This window comes from Podarcis liolepis, assembly GCF_965112155.1.
Source record: "Podarcis liolepis genome assembly, chromosome: 1".
NCBI lineage: Eukaryota > Metazoa > Chordata > Lepidosauria > Squamata > Lacertidae > Podarcis > Podarcis liolepis.
This window is the reverse complement of record NC_139554.1, coordinates 95,735,975-95,751,970: the sequence shown is the minus strand read 5'-3', so window position 1 is coordinate 95,751,970 and position 15,996 is coordinate 95,735,975. Positions and strand designations below refer to the sequence as shown.

The 15,996-nt window shown below is 41.1% G+C and overlaps 1 protein-coding gene across 2 annotated transcripts in view; it reads left to right on the top strand.

Moving 5' to 3' along the window:
• LYPD1 (LY6/PLAUR domain containing 1) overlaps positions 1-15,996 on the top strand; it is a 30,856-nt gene that overhangs the window by 3,924 nt on the left and 10,936 nt on the right. For both annotated transcript variants that reach the window (XM_083491705.1, XM_083491706.1), the window contains exon 3: positions 1,072-1,209. In XM_083491705.1, the coding sequence (XP_083347831.1) occupies positions 1,072-1,209 (138 nt within the window). The remainder of the gene's footprint in view (positions 1-1,071; positions 1,210-15,996) is intronic.

The window sequence follows — 15,996 nt, the reverse complement described above, 5'->3', positions numbered from 1 at the left end:
ACCAGCTGAGCTTGATTTTCCGCTGTGACCGCACTGAAGCCAGTTCCCTGCGTGCTAGCCCGATCAAACCGCTCCTTCCAATGATCGCGCTTCTTTATTTTAAGGAGACATTGCTAAAAGCACCGCTTCCCACCCAAGTGCCCTCGACTGTCAATGGGTGTGGGGCGGCGTTGGCTATCCCGTCCGGATCTTTCCGTAGCACCCAAATCCTCCAGGAGCGCTGGGCGATCTAGGATGGATGCCCTTGCTCAGGCGCAGCTCCAGCAGACAGTAAATATGGGGAAACTCCCCCAGCCCTCGCCTTAAACTTCCAGAAGGACCCTCGTTTGCATGATAAAAGAGGGAAGCTAAGGATGCTTTGCAGCTGTAATTGTGCATGGCAAAATAGTAATTAAATCATTGCAATTAATTAGTAGTTAAGTAAACCCTTTGGCACAGAAAAGCTCTGGAGCACATCTATCAGGAGGTTTACTTTTTCGGGCATTTGCTTGCTTTTTAAAAGCCTAGTGCTTAAAAAAAACCACAACCCTACACCAAACCTTTTAAGAAGGAAAAGCAGAGAGGACAAGATGGTGAGCAAAACAGATCAATTTTGCTACTGCTCATTATTGTTCATTCTGCCCCCTGCTGGATACAGTTTAGGTTGATGAAGCCAGAAGGGTTTGAAAACTTGGAAGCAAACTGATAATGAGTTTTGCCCATGTTTAAAGGTCTGATGTGGAATGAAGTTGGAAGATTATTAAAGAATACTATATCCTTAAACCATGGTGTTAGCTAAAAGGACAACGGTTACAGCCAAATAGAGAATGAATGAGAGTGTGTGTATGTGTGTGTATATGAGAGAAATTAAATAAAAGGAAACTTAATATACAGCACAAAGTGCTACTGAATCAATGGGACTTACTTGCTTGCTTGCTTGCTTGCTTGCTTGCTTGCTTACTGCAAGTCTTTGTGCTTATGAAACAAGTCCTATTAAGTTCAATGGGGCTTATTCCTATAGAAATAAATGCAGAATTTCTGCATTAAAAATTATTCTTAGCACATGCTAAATAATGTTTCTTTCTATTCTAGGATTTGCTCTGCAAATACAGTGCTATCAGTGTGAGGAATTTCAGCTAAATAATGATTGCTCGTCCCCAGAGTTCATAGTGAATTGCACTGTGAATGTCCAAGATATGTGTCAAAAGGAAGTCATGGAACAAAGTACAGGTAGGGTAAACTATATCAGTTCTGTCTCATTAAATCTCTTCCCTTTTCATTTTATTTCCTGTCTAACTCAACTCCGTAGGTAATTCAAATGCATGCTTATAACACCTACATTTTTATTTGAATTGTTAACCGTGCCATTCATTTATTCTGCTGTATGTCACAGGGTTCATCCTTCCACTTTACATTGAAAATGCTGAAGCTTACTTAAAATAAGTTATCAAAACTACAGTAAAACAACACTTGAAGCCTCAGACCTCTTTAGAATACTCAAGAATTAATAACAAGTTCATTTAATCTCATTACAGTTAATTACACGGGCCTTCTCCCATCAGTTGGAGGGAAGTGTATTGAATTAGTAGCTGTCGTTATTTACTCTAGCAAGTCACATACCCAGTGGTTGATCTTTAGGGAGAGCGGATGTGGTGAACTGAGCTTTTGGCCATTAAATATAATGGAATTGCATAGGATGGGCTGAAGATTAGGAGGCTCTGCTTTGGTCTTGGGAATAAGGGTCCTAGATCATTATATTTTTTTAAAGCAGCATAGATCATGTGATCCATGCTGGTTGCTATCAAACAGGTTTTGGATTTACAATTGTACCTAGGGAGAAAAAGGTCTTTGGCAGCTATGGGAAAGCCCATATAAAACCGCTAATTCTAACCGTTCCTGAAATCGTATCTGGCTTTGAAATCTCTAGAGGGGTGAAATTGGGACATACAAAAGCAAGACGATAGAAGATGCAGAGAATATTGTGTATCACTGACATTGGAGATTATCATCCATCTTGGGAAGAGTAGAATATATTTGCTAGGGAGATTAACAAGTTATGCCTGTTGAGCAAGGAATGCTTCAGTACCCATGTCAGTAACACTGGACCTACCTGATAATGGAAGACATAAATATATAATTACAATATATTTGGTTTGTTAATCATAAAAATAACAACAGCAACAAACCAATGGTTGTTTAGTAAATTGGGCCTTTTTTGTGGCAAATGAAACAAGTGCCACAATAACCATTATTGGTGACCAGCATTTTGTAATTTGTTTCCTCTTTAAAACCTGTGAAAATGAATGGGTGAGAATTGTCAGTTCAGTACATTGCTACTCCAGGTAGAAATCCTGTAAATAAAAGCACTAATCTTCTAAATGCACTGTTAATGATCTGTGTAGTTGTAAAGAATTGGACAGTGGTGGTGGGAAAAGATCTGTCTCTGCTCTCTGAAAGTGCAACAAAAATATATCCCCAAGTTCAACACGTAAACATTTGAATGCACAACGCAGAGCAAACATTTCCTCTTAATCCTCATACTACCTGGAAATCCTCCTGCTAGAGAGAAATTTAACACCATTATGATGCTCTTTAAAACTTAAAAGCAATTTTGGAAAGGTATCTGAAATACAATTTTAAAGACTCTCACAATAACACAAAGCAGAACATTCATATTTTTGTAAAAATATAGAGAGACTTCAGTGGATTGAATGAGAGTGGAGACTGAAAGGCTATTAAAAAACATCCCAGCGGAAATATTAAAGTGTTTTCCTTAGTTGTGCTTTTTGAGCATTATTTCTTCTGGCCATAATATTTTTATTTCAACTTGCAATTTAAAACTTTTAACAGCCTCCCAGAAACCATTTTGGTAATCTTTTAAGCTGAAGGTTAGCGAGGCAGAAAAATCTGTGCTAGCAGTAGGCCTTTATCAGGGAATGGCTTGCTTAAACCTTTGGGATACCTAGATTTTTAAAGTGATGAATTTGTTGGAGTTTTTAAAAAGTCAGATTTACTACTGGATTTTGAAACTGATTGATAAAGCTACCATGACTATGTTAAGTTCAAAGTAAGAACCGTTCTAATTGGATCTTAAAACATTTAGAGTGACATAAATATGCTTTCCCCACTGGAGAGAAATTGATTTGTAATGGTTTCAGTAAGAGAGAGGCATTTTAAACGATATTTTTCTTTGAATTACTCAACCTATGAATCTTGTACCAAGTTGTAACAATAGTACCCGACTTAACAGCAGAACTTTCCCTATGCATATCAAGCAGCAGTACACATACTATCTTACTGGTCTGCTTAATTTCATACATAAACATATTTGTAACTTTGATCAGGAGTTCCCATGATTGATGACATTTCTATGTATTCTTACCTATATCAAAGACATCCCAGTCTGCAGTTAACCCAATAGGCAAGGCAACAACACTTTGATTTTAAATCAGTTTTGTCCCATTGCAATCAATGGGGTCAAGGTTGTGATACTGAGCACTCTTACAAGAAAATTTCATTCATGCTAGTAAGACTTAGCTCCATATATGTGCTTAGGATCAGATTATGAGTAGCTAAATCCAAGAGATGGTAGATTACAGGGTACTGTGAAACAATTCAGGGCTCAAATAATTACCTCTAGTGTGATTGTGTTCAGCTAGATTTTGGTTTGCTTACAGATACTTAAAAATGTGTACCAAAAATTTGCCACATTCCCATGCTTTAGCACATGTCTAGCTCAACATTTAACATACGGTACCATTTTCCAATGCTGCTTACTTTTACACTTGTTTAGCACTGAAGAGATTTCTTTTTCAAAGAGAGCCACTCAAGTTTGAATTTTTAACCCAATATATAAAATAAAAAAAATTGCAATCTTGCAATTACAGGGTCTTCTTTTGACTACCAGAGCTAAAATCAAATTAGTATAGATTTAATAGTTGTTTTCTTTAGTAAGATATGCATTTCTCTCAGTGCGCATGATTAAGGTTTCTGTAAATCTTACTTCAAAGTGAAATGCAACATATTTTGTACTTTTCTTTAAAGGCAATGTTGTATTTTAAATTGTTGCAACCATCCTAGGACCTTAGGGTTAAGGGCAGGCAATATTATTATTATTATTATTATTATTATTATTAATTTATTTATTTATTTAATTGAAACCATGTTAATGGTCCAAATCAGTAAGCCAATGGATCCACACACTTGAACATGCATATATATTATCTACAAGCTAATGGCGGGAATGTGACACACGTTTGTTCGTATTCATTAAATGGAACGATGACACCTACGCAGGTCAATTTCCGTACTGAGTTTTTTTGTTTGTTACAGAGTACCTGGGCACCAGAGTCTTCCTTTTATCGTAATCCAGATAAAATAGGGAACCTGTGACTTCTCAGATGTTGTTGGACTGCCAACTGCCATCGGCTCCAGCCAACATGACCAATGATCCGGGATGATAGGACTTGTAGTCCAACAATATCTGGAGGGCCATAGATTTCCCACTTGTGGTAAGAATGGCCTTTTTAGATTGGCCACTCTGTACATTAGATGGATGTTGGTCCAATGTGATGTTTTTGGAAAGTCAAACTCAACGCCCCCCCATCTTGTTCTTAGTTCTATTATCTGGGGCTCAGAAGGCATACTGCTGTCATTTTAGGTATTGTAGCTAACAGTCCTGGATAGAACTATTCTCCATTAACGTGTGTGTATGTGTGTGAGAGAGAGACTCTTCAAAACCAGTGATTACAACCACATCTTGTGATAGTGAATCCCATGCATTAATTATGAACTGTGTGAACCACTACAAATTATAGCCTAGTATTGAAGCAATGGTTTGGGGTTTTTTTTTAATGCTATGCCCAGTTGTTCACAGTTTTGCAAATTTCTCTCATACCATCCTCCAATCTTAGTATGCCTCCCCCCCCCCAACAACAACAAAGTTCTAGGCTCTTCGGTCTTGTCTTACGGGAAGGTCTTAAAACAGTAGTCCAAAAAGCTGCATTAATTTTCTTCAACTTGTCCTTTTAACAACAGTGCAACCAAAACTGTATACAGTCGCCCATGTTACATGGGCAGACTTATCTGTGTGTAATGGGCTTTCCCAATTCCCCCTCCCACTCCATTGCAGTCTCACGGGCCCATGATAAGTTTTGCCTGTGGATCAGACAATCCTTAGCAGAGGCGTGGGTTCAGAGGCTGCAGCTGGAGACAGAAATGCTGACAGTCAGATGGAAGCAGCTTGTTTATGCAAACTGCCTCACACTAACTTTTAATGATTCTGCATGTTGTTGAAGCCCATGCACCACATACCAGGTTTTCTTCCCTGAAGGATACGGGGGCTACAGAGAGGAAGGGTTAGGAAAACCCTCTTGTGCAAACAGATTTCCACACACATAATGTTGAATACACTAAATGTGTATGCACCAAAAGGTTTATATAGCAACATCCTAAGACCTGCTGCATGATTTTCAGTTCCTTTTGTAATTATAAAGTAGTTTGGCTTTTCACCATCTTGATACCTTTTAGGATATTTGAGTAAGAGGAAGATATTGGCATATTTGACTTGGATTCAAATCTTAGCTTGTGGGACCCCCTCCCCCCGGCAATTTTAGATCTCCCGGTGCCATTTCTTCATTTGGAAACAGAATTGTTGTGGCTCAGCTCACATAGTTAGCTAATAAAGAATGATAAACCAATTTATAATTAAGTGCCATGTAAATGAATTAGAATGTACTTCATTGAACATGATTATTGGTCAAGACAGACCCATTTGTAAGTTACACAAGCCAACATACAAACCTTTACTAGAGTAGTTTCTAGCAGTATCCAAATCAGAATCATTCTGTCTGTAGACAAAACATATGACTGACAGAGAAATTTCAGAAAATCCAAATTTAAAAACAGTAATAGCTTCAATTATAGATTATTTAGTTGGATACTAAGCAACCCATAAAATAATCACATCAGGCTTACTGGGTAGACATTTCTACAAACAATGCAACATACTTTCATTGCCTAATTAAAGAGAACGAAATGGTTGTACAACTAGTAGATTTTCACTAGCGAAAAGCACTTCTGTAAATTGAGACACCTTGTTTTTGTTGAGTCCACCTACAAACTGTCCCATGCAATGCTGCTCCTGACAGCTGTGGAACACTCTGGAATAGTATGGGATAAGGAGTGTGATGGGCTGCAGTAGATGTGTGGAGGAAATTGGTAAAAATGGGGTACTCTGCTTCACGTAAGTGGCAGTGCTTTCTGCTTAGCAGTTTAAAGCCAGCCGTTGGACGCAACCCAAAGTTTCAGAGATAGTGGAGGATGAAGGAGTTTAGATTATACATGTAGAGAGGTAAATGGGGTGATTGAGTGTAAAGACATGTTATGGGTTATATTCTGGTTGATACTTTGCATGTGTGAATCCTCAGACTGATGTGTGTAGGAAACCAGCAGAACAGAGAAGAAGGTGAAGCAGTGTCAATGGAACAGTAGCTTTGGCAGTGAATGCTGAAATAAATTCAAAATTGTAAGAGAGGCACAGGATATCTAGTACGTTTAAAATAGAGGGACACAGTCAAATCATGGACAATAATGTGAGTATAAGGGTATTCTGTTGCTGAATGAGCTGAATGAAATAACACAGAATTCCCCTTCCAAATCTATAGTCTGATTCTCACACCAGCTGCACCCGTGAGAGATATATAATTTGTCTCCTGCCTGCCTTATTATCATACAACTCAAGGCAGCATCCCCCAAGGGGATCACCCATCCAGGTAATGACCATACCTAGGTGGTGCAGCAAGGTGGCTGTATGAAGTGTCTTTAGACTGTACTCTGAGAACGATGTAAAGCAGGCATCCCCAACCTGTGGCCCTCCAGATGTTTTGGCCTACAACTCCCACGATCCCTAGCTAACAGGACAAGTGGTCAGAGATGATGGGAATTGTAGTCCAAAACATCTGGAGGGCCGAAGGTTGGGATGCCTGATGTAAAGCATGCCAATGCACCATCACAAGGTAAGAACAGTTATATGGATGGCATATAAATAATAAAATTATTAGTGGGGCTGTTGCAAACTGAGGCTGAACTATTTGAAATCACCAGTTTCTTTTTAAGGACTAATGCCCTCTTTGCTTTGAGACAAGGAAGCTGTTAGTGGAGAAGACCATAAAACAAGAACATCTTACCAGGAATCTAGCTTGTACAGTCATTCCCAACTTCACTAGGAACACATACTTGCACAAGTCAAATTCTAACTAGGTATATTTTGAAGTGATTCCATTGAACTCAACGGGAATTGGTTCCAAGTGAGTTTAGAGTTGCGTATTTTAATGACATTTTAATAAAACTTTGCTAGCTGACAATGATATTTTCAAAATGTGAGAACTTGCCTTCAAAGCTGCTTAGATTTCAAGGCAAATTTAATAACTTCAGTCACACAAGCATGTACTGTTACATGTAAGGTAAGGAGGGCTCAAGTCTGGGCACTAGGGAATCCTTTGTATGCTGCTTTGAATAAGAAATAAGTGAACTAATGATAAATAAAATATAAATACGCCACCCGCTACCATACAAGTACAAGGAAGTTCTCTCTGTTAGTGAAATGCATGATCAGAATAGCAAAAGGGTGCAAGGATTCAGGCGTAGGCTACAATTCTATATACACTTTCCTGGAGGTTAGTGCCATTGAATTGAGTAGGACTTACCGTATTTTTCGCCCTATAGGACGCACTTTTTCCCCTCCAAAAATGAAGGGGAAATGTGTGTGCGTCCTATGGGGCGAATGCAGGCTTTCGCTGAAGCCTGGAGAGCGAGAGGGGTCAGTGCAGGAAGCTCTGCGCAACCCTCGGGAGACCGGCGCCACTTTGCGCCTGGCTCCCGATGGCTGCGCAGAGCTGTCTGCAGTCCCAGGCTGAGCGCAGCTCTGCGCAGCCATCGGGAGCCCAGCGCAAAGTCACGCCTGGCTCCGGATGGCTGCGCAGAGCTGCCTGCAGTCCCGGGCTCAGCGCACTTCTCCCCATCGCCAGCCCCACAAGCTCGGGGGACAGCGGGGAGGCGGAGCGCGCCTTCCCGCTGTTCCCCGACCTGGTTCTTTCAGTCCCGCACCTATGGGGTGCAAAATACGGTACTTATAAGTAGGCATGCCTGAAAAAATGCTGTCAATGCAATTTCAAGAAACGCAGTGCAAACTAGCTTTTGTAATTGTGACAAATATTTATCGCTAATTAAGGAAAGCATTCAGCAACAAAGCTGGTGGTAGTTAGTGATTGCCATCAATATACAGTGTTTTGCTTCATCCCAGCATGGCGTGCAAAGCATATCCCATGGAGAGTACTTTGGGAGCTTGGTTCTTGATATTAGTTGTCTAAATTCAATTTCTCCATCATGGCACATGAATATGGAGAAAGAAATTGAGAGTAGTAAGGAAGTAAAAAAGAGGGGGATTAGGTGCCTATCCAACTAGGGATATATGTGTGTGTGTGTGTGTGTGTGTGTGTGTACAGTGGTGCCTCGCAAGACGAAATTAATTCGTTCCGCAAGTTTCTTCTTCTTGCGAGTTTTTCGTCTTGCGATGCACGGTTTCCCATAGGAATGCATTGAAAATCAATTAATGCGTTCCTAGGGAAACCGACTTCAGACCAGGTCCGGGGACAGTCTGTCCCCCGACCTCTTCTGAAGGCTGGGGGGGGGGACAAGGGCTTTTCTTCCCACCCCCAGCATTTTAAAAAACCCCGGGACAGCGGAGGGCTTCTCCGCTGTCCGGGGCGATCTTAAAATGCTGGCGGGCGGCATTTTAAAATCGCCCCGGGACAGCGGAGGACTTCTCCGCTGTCCGGGGCGATTTAAAAGCCCCTGGGAAGGCAGGCAGGGGGGACAAAGACTTTTGCCCCCCGCCAGCCTTCAGAAGAGGTCCTGGTCCTCTTCTGAAGGCTGGCGGGGGCGAAAGTCTTTGCTCCCCCCGCCTGCCTTCAAAAGCTGTCCGGCCAAGGCTTCGCGGACCTCTGCCGGCATGCCGAAGCCTGCGCGCGCTGACATCAGCGCGCCCAGGCTTCGTGGACCGCTCCGCCAGCAGCGGCAGCGCTGCCGCTGCTGGCGGAGACTTGCCGGCATGCCAAAGCCTGCGCGCGATGACATCAGCGCGCCCAGGCTTCGCGGACCGCTCCGCCAGCAGCGGCAGCGCTGCCGCTGCTGGCGGAGACTTGCCCGCATGCCGAAGCCTGCGCGCGCTGACATCAGCGCGCCCAGGCTTCGCGGACCTCTCCTGCCTTCAAAAGCCGTCCGGGATAGCAGGAAGCGCTTCCCTGCTATCCCGGACTGCTTTTAAAATGCTGGCGCTGGGGAGCAAAGCCTTTCGGCCCCCGCCAGCCTTCCTGGACCTCTTCTGAAGGCCGGAGGGGGGGGAAAGGCTTTGCTCCCCACCGCTAGCATTTAAAAGAGGTCCCCGGAGTTTTCCCTATGGGCTTTCGTCTTGCGAAGCAAGCCCATAGGGAAATTCGTTTTGCGAAGCGCCTCCAAAACGGAAAACCCTTTCGTCTAGCGGGTTTTCCGTCTTGCGAGGCGTTCGTCTTGCGGGGTACCACTGTATATGGTTTCTGAACTTTTACTGTTATGCAGCTTTTAAGCACGTATTTCCCATTGTTTCTACTCCATTCTTCTGGTATAAGCTGTGTTATACTATTTGTAAGAGAACCTGAAAAATAATGGTATGGGCTTGGGCTTAAATACTTTACTTTAAAAAAAAAGAAAATAATGAAGTGAAAAACTAGAAGCCATAATATCAAACTGTCCAGAGAGCTGAATTTCTACTGCAACTGAATTCACCAGTAGAATTCACATGATTCCCTTAAATAAAATGTTTGGGATTTTTAAAATAATTTGTTCAGTTTACAGTGGCATTTTCCTGTGCATGCAAGGTTGTATAAAATGCTGCAGTGCAATTAAAGCAATTACTGTAATTGTGCACTTCAGCTAGTATGTTAGGAAACTGGGTACAGTGCAGATTAATAAATGCTGTTTTTAAAGCTCTGCAAAACAAGTATTTTCGTACTAATTATCAGAAACCAAGAGAAAAACTAATTTTGAAAAAGTTCCCCTTAATTATTTAACTCATTGATCTGCTGCATGTGTGATTCAACGGCTGTCGCATTCAGTTTTGCCTTGCTGTGACCATGATGAGCAAATATATATGTATCTAGTGAAGCTTTTACTACAGTACAGCTGCAGTACAAAACAATTGCTGAGTTTTTGTTTTTCACCCACCTGTCAAAGGTAGAGGAGCCTCTCACAGAAAATGGTGACATACTAGTTGCATCAATGTTAAAGGTGCACATTTCCCCCGTTTAGTTAAGAAAGGCTGAAAAATTGTATATTACTCGCATTTGCGTATTGGCAACATTTTAAAAACTGAAAAAATTCAACATATGTGAGAACCTTCCAGTCATTAATATTCAGAGCTAATTGCTTTATCTTTGGTATCCAGTGAAAGGCAGCATGGTCTGTAACATGGCTGTTTGTTCTCCACATTTTTAAAAGATTCAATCCTGTTTATGACATGTTGCTCATAAGAGGTCAGTGGAGAAAGTAAAATTGACTCTTAACACTCCAATAATGTACAGTGGGGTGGCTAATATCTTTTTGGCCCAAGGACTTTATTCAGCCAATCCTTGGGGGAAGTGGCTCTCCCACAACCTCGTTTATTTGTACACAATGGCACACAGTTTCCCCCTCCTGAGTAGATCAGTCGCAGGTTGGCTCCTGCCAAATCACACCTTTTGACTGTGGCTCAGAGTGGCTAGGAGCCTGTCCATGTGCTCCCCCAGCTTCTCCCCAACTTCTCTGGGGGCCACACCAGGCCCCCCACAGACACTTCTGGGCACCTCTGGTTGGCGCTATTAGAAGGGGCTTGTGGGGGGGAAAGATGGATTGCCAAGAGCCTGAGGGGCAGCGTCAATATATCTTCTTGCCAAGGGCACAAGGGCGCCTAAGTACGCCTCTGATCAGTTGAAAAAGGTTTGTTTTTCTGACCTGCTCATCAAATGATTGACAAGATGGTTTTAGAGATGGTTCTTTGTATCCACATCTTTGTGTCCACCTACTTCAGTGCTGTGTCTACTTCAGTGGTTTTTCTTTTCACCAATGCCACCAAATCAATGGGTGGGGGCTGGGCGGGGGATCAGAATAGTTTCTCGGGAGGCCCTCACACTAATGTGCCTGTGGTGCACATTCACTTTTAAACTTTGTATTAAATACTGTGTGTGTAGATATTGTAAACCGCCCTGTGTTCCTCAGATGAAGGGTGGCATAAAAATTAATATATAAAAATGAAATAGATGTAAATCTACTGGGGGAGGAGGGTACGTCCCAGGAGTCTGCACTGGTAAGAGGGCTTTTTTGCTTAGAAGCACAATCCTCTCTTTAATACAGTCCTTTTAAAAATAATGGGGCATGCATTCCATATTACACAGTTTAAAATACGTTTGGACAGGATACTCAGTCGTACTGGAGTGGTAAGGCTTAACAAGAAAGGATGAGGAGATGTGCATCTCTTCCAATAAGTTATTAATGAAATAGGCTTCCCAGAGGGAGAAGCAGGGACATTTGCTGTCTTGGCCCCTGGACATCTGCACCAAGTACAGTGGTACCTCAGGTTACAGACGCTTTAGGTTACAGATGCTTCAGGTTACAAACTCCGCTAACCCAGAAATAGTACCTCAGGTTAAGAACTTTACCTCAGGATGAGAACAGAAATCACGCGGCGGCGGCAGCGGGAGGTCCCATTAGCTAAAGTGGTACCTCAGGTTAAGAACAGTTTCAGGTTAAGAACAGACCTCCAGAATGAATTAAGTTCTTAACCCAAGGTACCACTGTAGAGGCATTGCAGCCAGTTCCTTACTGTCAGTGTTTGTCTAGAATAACTTTATAGTTGCCCATATCTGAAGCACCCAGCTCCTTTCTGTTGATGATAAACAAGGCTGCATGCAATAAAAGAATTATGGTATATGTTATTAACTTTCACTATATGCTATAAATTCAGAGCTTCAGATATATTACCATTCAGGAAGTGTTTTCAGATGCTAAAGCTGTAGGGCATGTTCTCTTATTAATAAATTGCTTCCAATCTTACGATTGCCTGTAACACTACAAAGGAAGCAGGAGATGAACTAAATTAAGTGCATTAGATAAGGTGAAACCATGGAGAGCTTATAATAAATTGCTTTTTTTTAGTACTTTTAAACACAGTAAAGCAGTGATGGAGCTAGAAGTTGACTTGAAGTAGTTTATGATTTGGAAAAAAACATGAAAAGAATAAAAATGCAAAATTTGATGGATTATTTTAAAAGGAAGTTGCAATTTCTGGTTGAGCGACTTTAATTTCTCACAATGATATGGACAATAGCTTTTTATGTTTTTCCATTTCTTGGACTTGTTCTGAGGGGATACAATGATCAGATATGGTGCCCACAGGCTGCTATCTTAGCAGTTCAGTTCTAAGCTTCCAGCCTACTAGAGTGTGGTTTAAATTTCACATATAAATGAATAAATTCCAGAACAATTTGCAGTGACCTACCCAGATCTATGCACTACACTCCCCTTCCCTTCTAAAAGTTTATTATAATGACAAGTGGATTTAATGCCAGCAATCCTTTACATTTTATTGGTACGATCTCTGAGCAGGCATCTGAGTATTCTTATCCACTGCTAAACCCAAAACACCAAAGGGCTAGAAATTTTATAGTACTATTACTGCTAATGATGCTGTCAAAAAGAACTGAAAGCACTTCAAACAATCAGCGGTAGGGTGCTGTTTGCAGACAAAACAATGATATAAGGAAGCTGTCTCATAAAACTATGGTGGCTGTAGATGTCAATGTCATATTCTCAGTCTTGATGCTCAGACATTTTGTTATGGGCTCACATAGCCTTTCCTACATAAATTCCATCCTTCCATTGTTGTTTTAACTTCAGTGTTGTTTTAAATATGCATATGTGCTTAGATTAACTATAACAAGATTCTATACACACCCACACACCCACACACCCAATACCAATCACTGAGGTTTGCAAATCTGGTGATGAGAGCAATCCTTGCTAGTGCACTGATTTAGACGTAAAGGTACACCATAGTTAAAGAAAACCATGGAAGGGGAAAGGAGGAATAAACTGTGTAGCAGGAAGGTTAATTGAGTGCATACCTGAATGGCATATTCCAAATTTCCTAAACGTTATTAGAAAATCACGGTATGGATCCGGATTGCACATTAAAATGGTTCCGTATACCATTTACAAGAAGGCTTAAGAACAACTGAGAAAAACAACACGCCTAAACTTTGCTTCAGTGACTCAACAGATAAAAAGAGCATGCCAATCCCCACACTGTCTCCAAAGCTGGATCTCATTATAAAGTAGAAATGCGGCAGTAGCCCAACCTACAACTGCATTAGGAATATCATGGATACAGCCGTTTATCTGTGGCATTGAGTTGTACACTATGAGCCATATATGTATCTGTAAGACAGTGCCATATGTGGTTTGCGTGAAAGTTTGGGAAGGAGATAGTCAGACAACATAGACTTCAGCTGATTTTTTTTAAGACTCCCCCCCCCTGCATACAAACCACCCCCATGTTGAGCTCCTGCATCTTCTTCCCTCCCACACAATGCAAAGACTAAGCACTCTGTTCATCTTCCCAATTATCAAGCCTCCACTCCTTCCTGTTCTTTGGGCCATTCCACACCCCTACTTTAATCTTCAACCCAATTCCAATATCTCCTTCCTTCCCCCTTTCCTGCAACTTTTATCTTTCTCACATGAGGCAGTAGATGAAGAGGGAGAAGTTCAGGACAGCCATTTTTCTTTTCTTTTCGGCATTCTGTTCTTCTTGCTTTGCTCAAACAATGGCATAAGCTTGAGTAAAGCAGAGGTGGAGGCACACTTAGATTAAAATAATGGTGGAAACTGAAGTAAAGCAAAGACAGAGAGATGCTGAAGGGTTGTGTTCTTTTTAAAAAAAAAAAAGACACAGCAAAAACCAGTTTTAAGGTGGAATAGCAGAAAGAGGTACAACACAGAACCTAAGATATATAAAAAACACTAACGGAGACTTTTAAAACTCTCTTCTTGCTGTATGAAAACATTTTCTCTTTCCCCCCGTGTCACCTCCTGCTCACTCAAATCTCTCCCATTGTCTCAAAAGTTTTTCCCCTCTTAGTGTTGCTCCATCACTGCTTTATTTAAATCTCTGCTGTTTAAAACCACCAATCTCCTCTGTCTCCTTCCATCTCTGCTTTATTCTGCTGTTGTTCTAAACCACCACCTTTTCATTTTCAGTGATCTCTCTTCTCTCTCCCATCACATGGGCTCTGCTGTTGCGCAACCTGCCATCTCTTTTATCCTCTGCCCCTTCTGACTTTATGCAAATCTAGTAGTGCGGCAAAAAACAACACAACCCTCCATTGTGAGCTGTGTGGTGACAACCTTACATTTTTTTTATGCCTATAGGAATACTGTATATGGGTGTGCAAGAGCATCTCATGTAGAATATGTACGTGCTCATTCTACACAAGATGCTTTTGCACACCCATGTTAGCAGTGCTGAACACTATACAGTAAACTCGTGAAGGGAAGACAAATATCTTAAAACACTCCTGTCCCACAGCAGCATCCTGGGGATTATTCACTGCTTACCCCTGACATTTTGGAGGTGTGTACATTTTGTTTACTGCTTATGGTGTTAGGCAGTGCAATCATCAGTGTACACACAACAGGAATGCTTGCCACATAATCAGCCCTTGCATAAATCAGCCCTTAGAGGAATGTAGCATCTTATCTCATAAAAATTCCTCCTGCCAAAACAGATTATTTGACGGATTACTTCATTTGTGTACATAAGGAAAGCATGTTAAAGAGTTACTAGAAGCACCTCACTCTTAAAGCAGAATGGTAATAATTTAGTGAAACATTATACAAATTAAACAGTGTGCTGCTTTTTATGCACAATGCTACCGCATCACCCCCACTTCTAATACATTTTGAATTCCATTGGATAAAATATATGAAAACAGTGCTTCCTCTGACTTGTCAACAACAATAGACAGGGATTCTTGTGAGAAATGCTATAGCAAAGGTTATGAGAATATATTTGTAAAAGGAGGACACATCACTTACTCTATTTTATGGTTGTGTCTACATAGTTATGATCTCTTTGGTCTTACTTTTACACTACCTTGATTACTAATTTATGAAGGGTGTTGTTTCAAAATCTTTTAATAAAATAATATATACAGGGTGAGTCCTTTAAAAGAGGTCCTGTGAATACAGAGTACACATGTTCCACAGGGTGTCTTTTAAAAGACTCACCCTGTATATCCAATAGGGACAGTCTGCTTTTCAGAGTCATTTTGGAATGTTTTTAAAGATTCTTTGTAGGTCATATACCTGAGAATATGTCTGTTCTACTCTGTTATTTGGACCTAAAATAATGGAGCAAAGTATCAGAATAGAAAAGGTGACAGAAAACAGAGTCTTCATCTTCAGGACTGAATACTTACAGAAATGTAAATTTTGTACTAAAGTTTCATCTCACATGATTAATTATTTGGGAATATAAGGAAACTATCAGTGTTGCACACTGGGGCAAAAGAATGATTGCTTTACATGTATACCATTGGAGGCTGAGCTGGGTGGCCAGGCAAAGGATCATGGGGTTATTTAGTGTAAACACTATGTGGCAGCTATTAAAAAGGTCAATTCCATGTCAGGGACCATTAGGGAAATTGTTGAAAATGAAACAAGCAATATCTTACTGCCTTTATGCAAATCTGTATAAAGTCTTGGAATACTGTGAGGAGGAATTCAGCATTGTATTCTTATGATTATTTTGTCAGTGCAAGCATTTCTGCTTGCCAGGTGGAACAATCCTTTCCTCCTCTCCACATTGTTCTGGGTAGTTGGAAGGGATCCCAAGGGTCATCTAGTCCAGCCCCCTGCAATGCAGGAATCTCAGCTGAAAGCATCCAT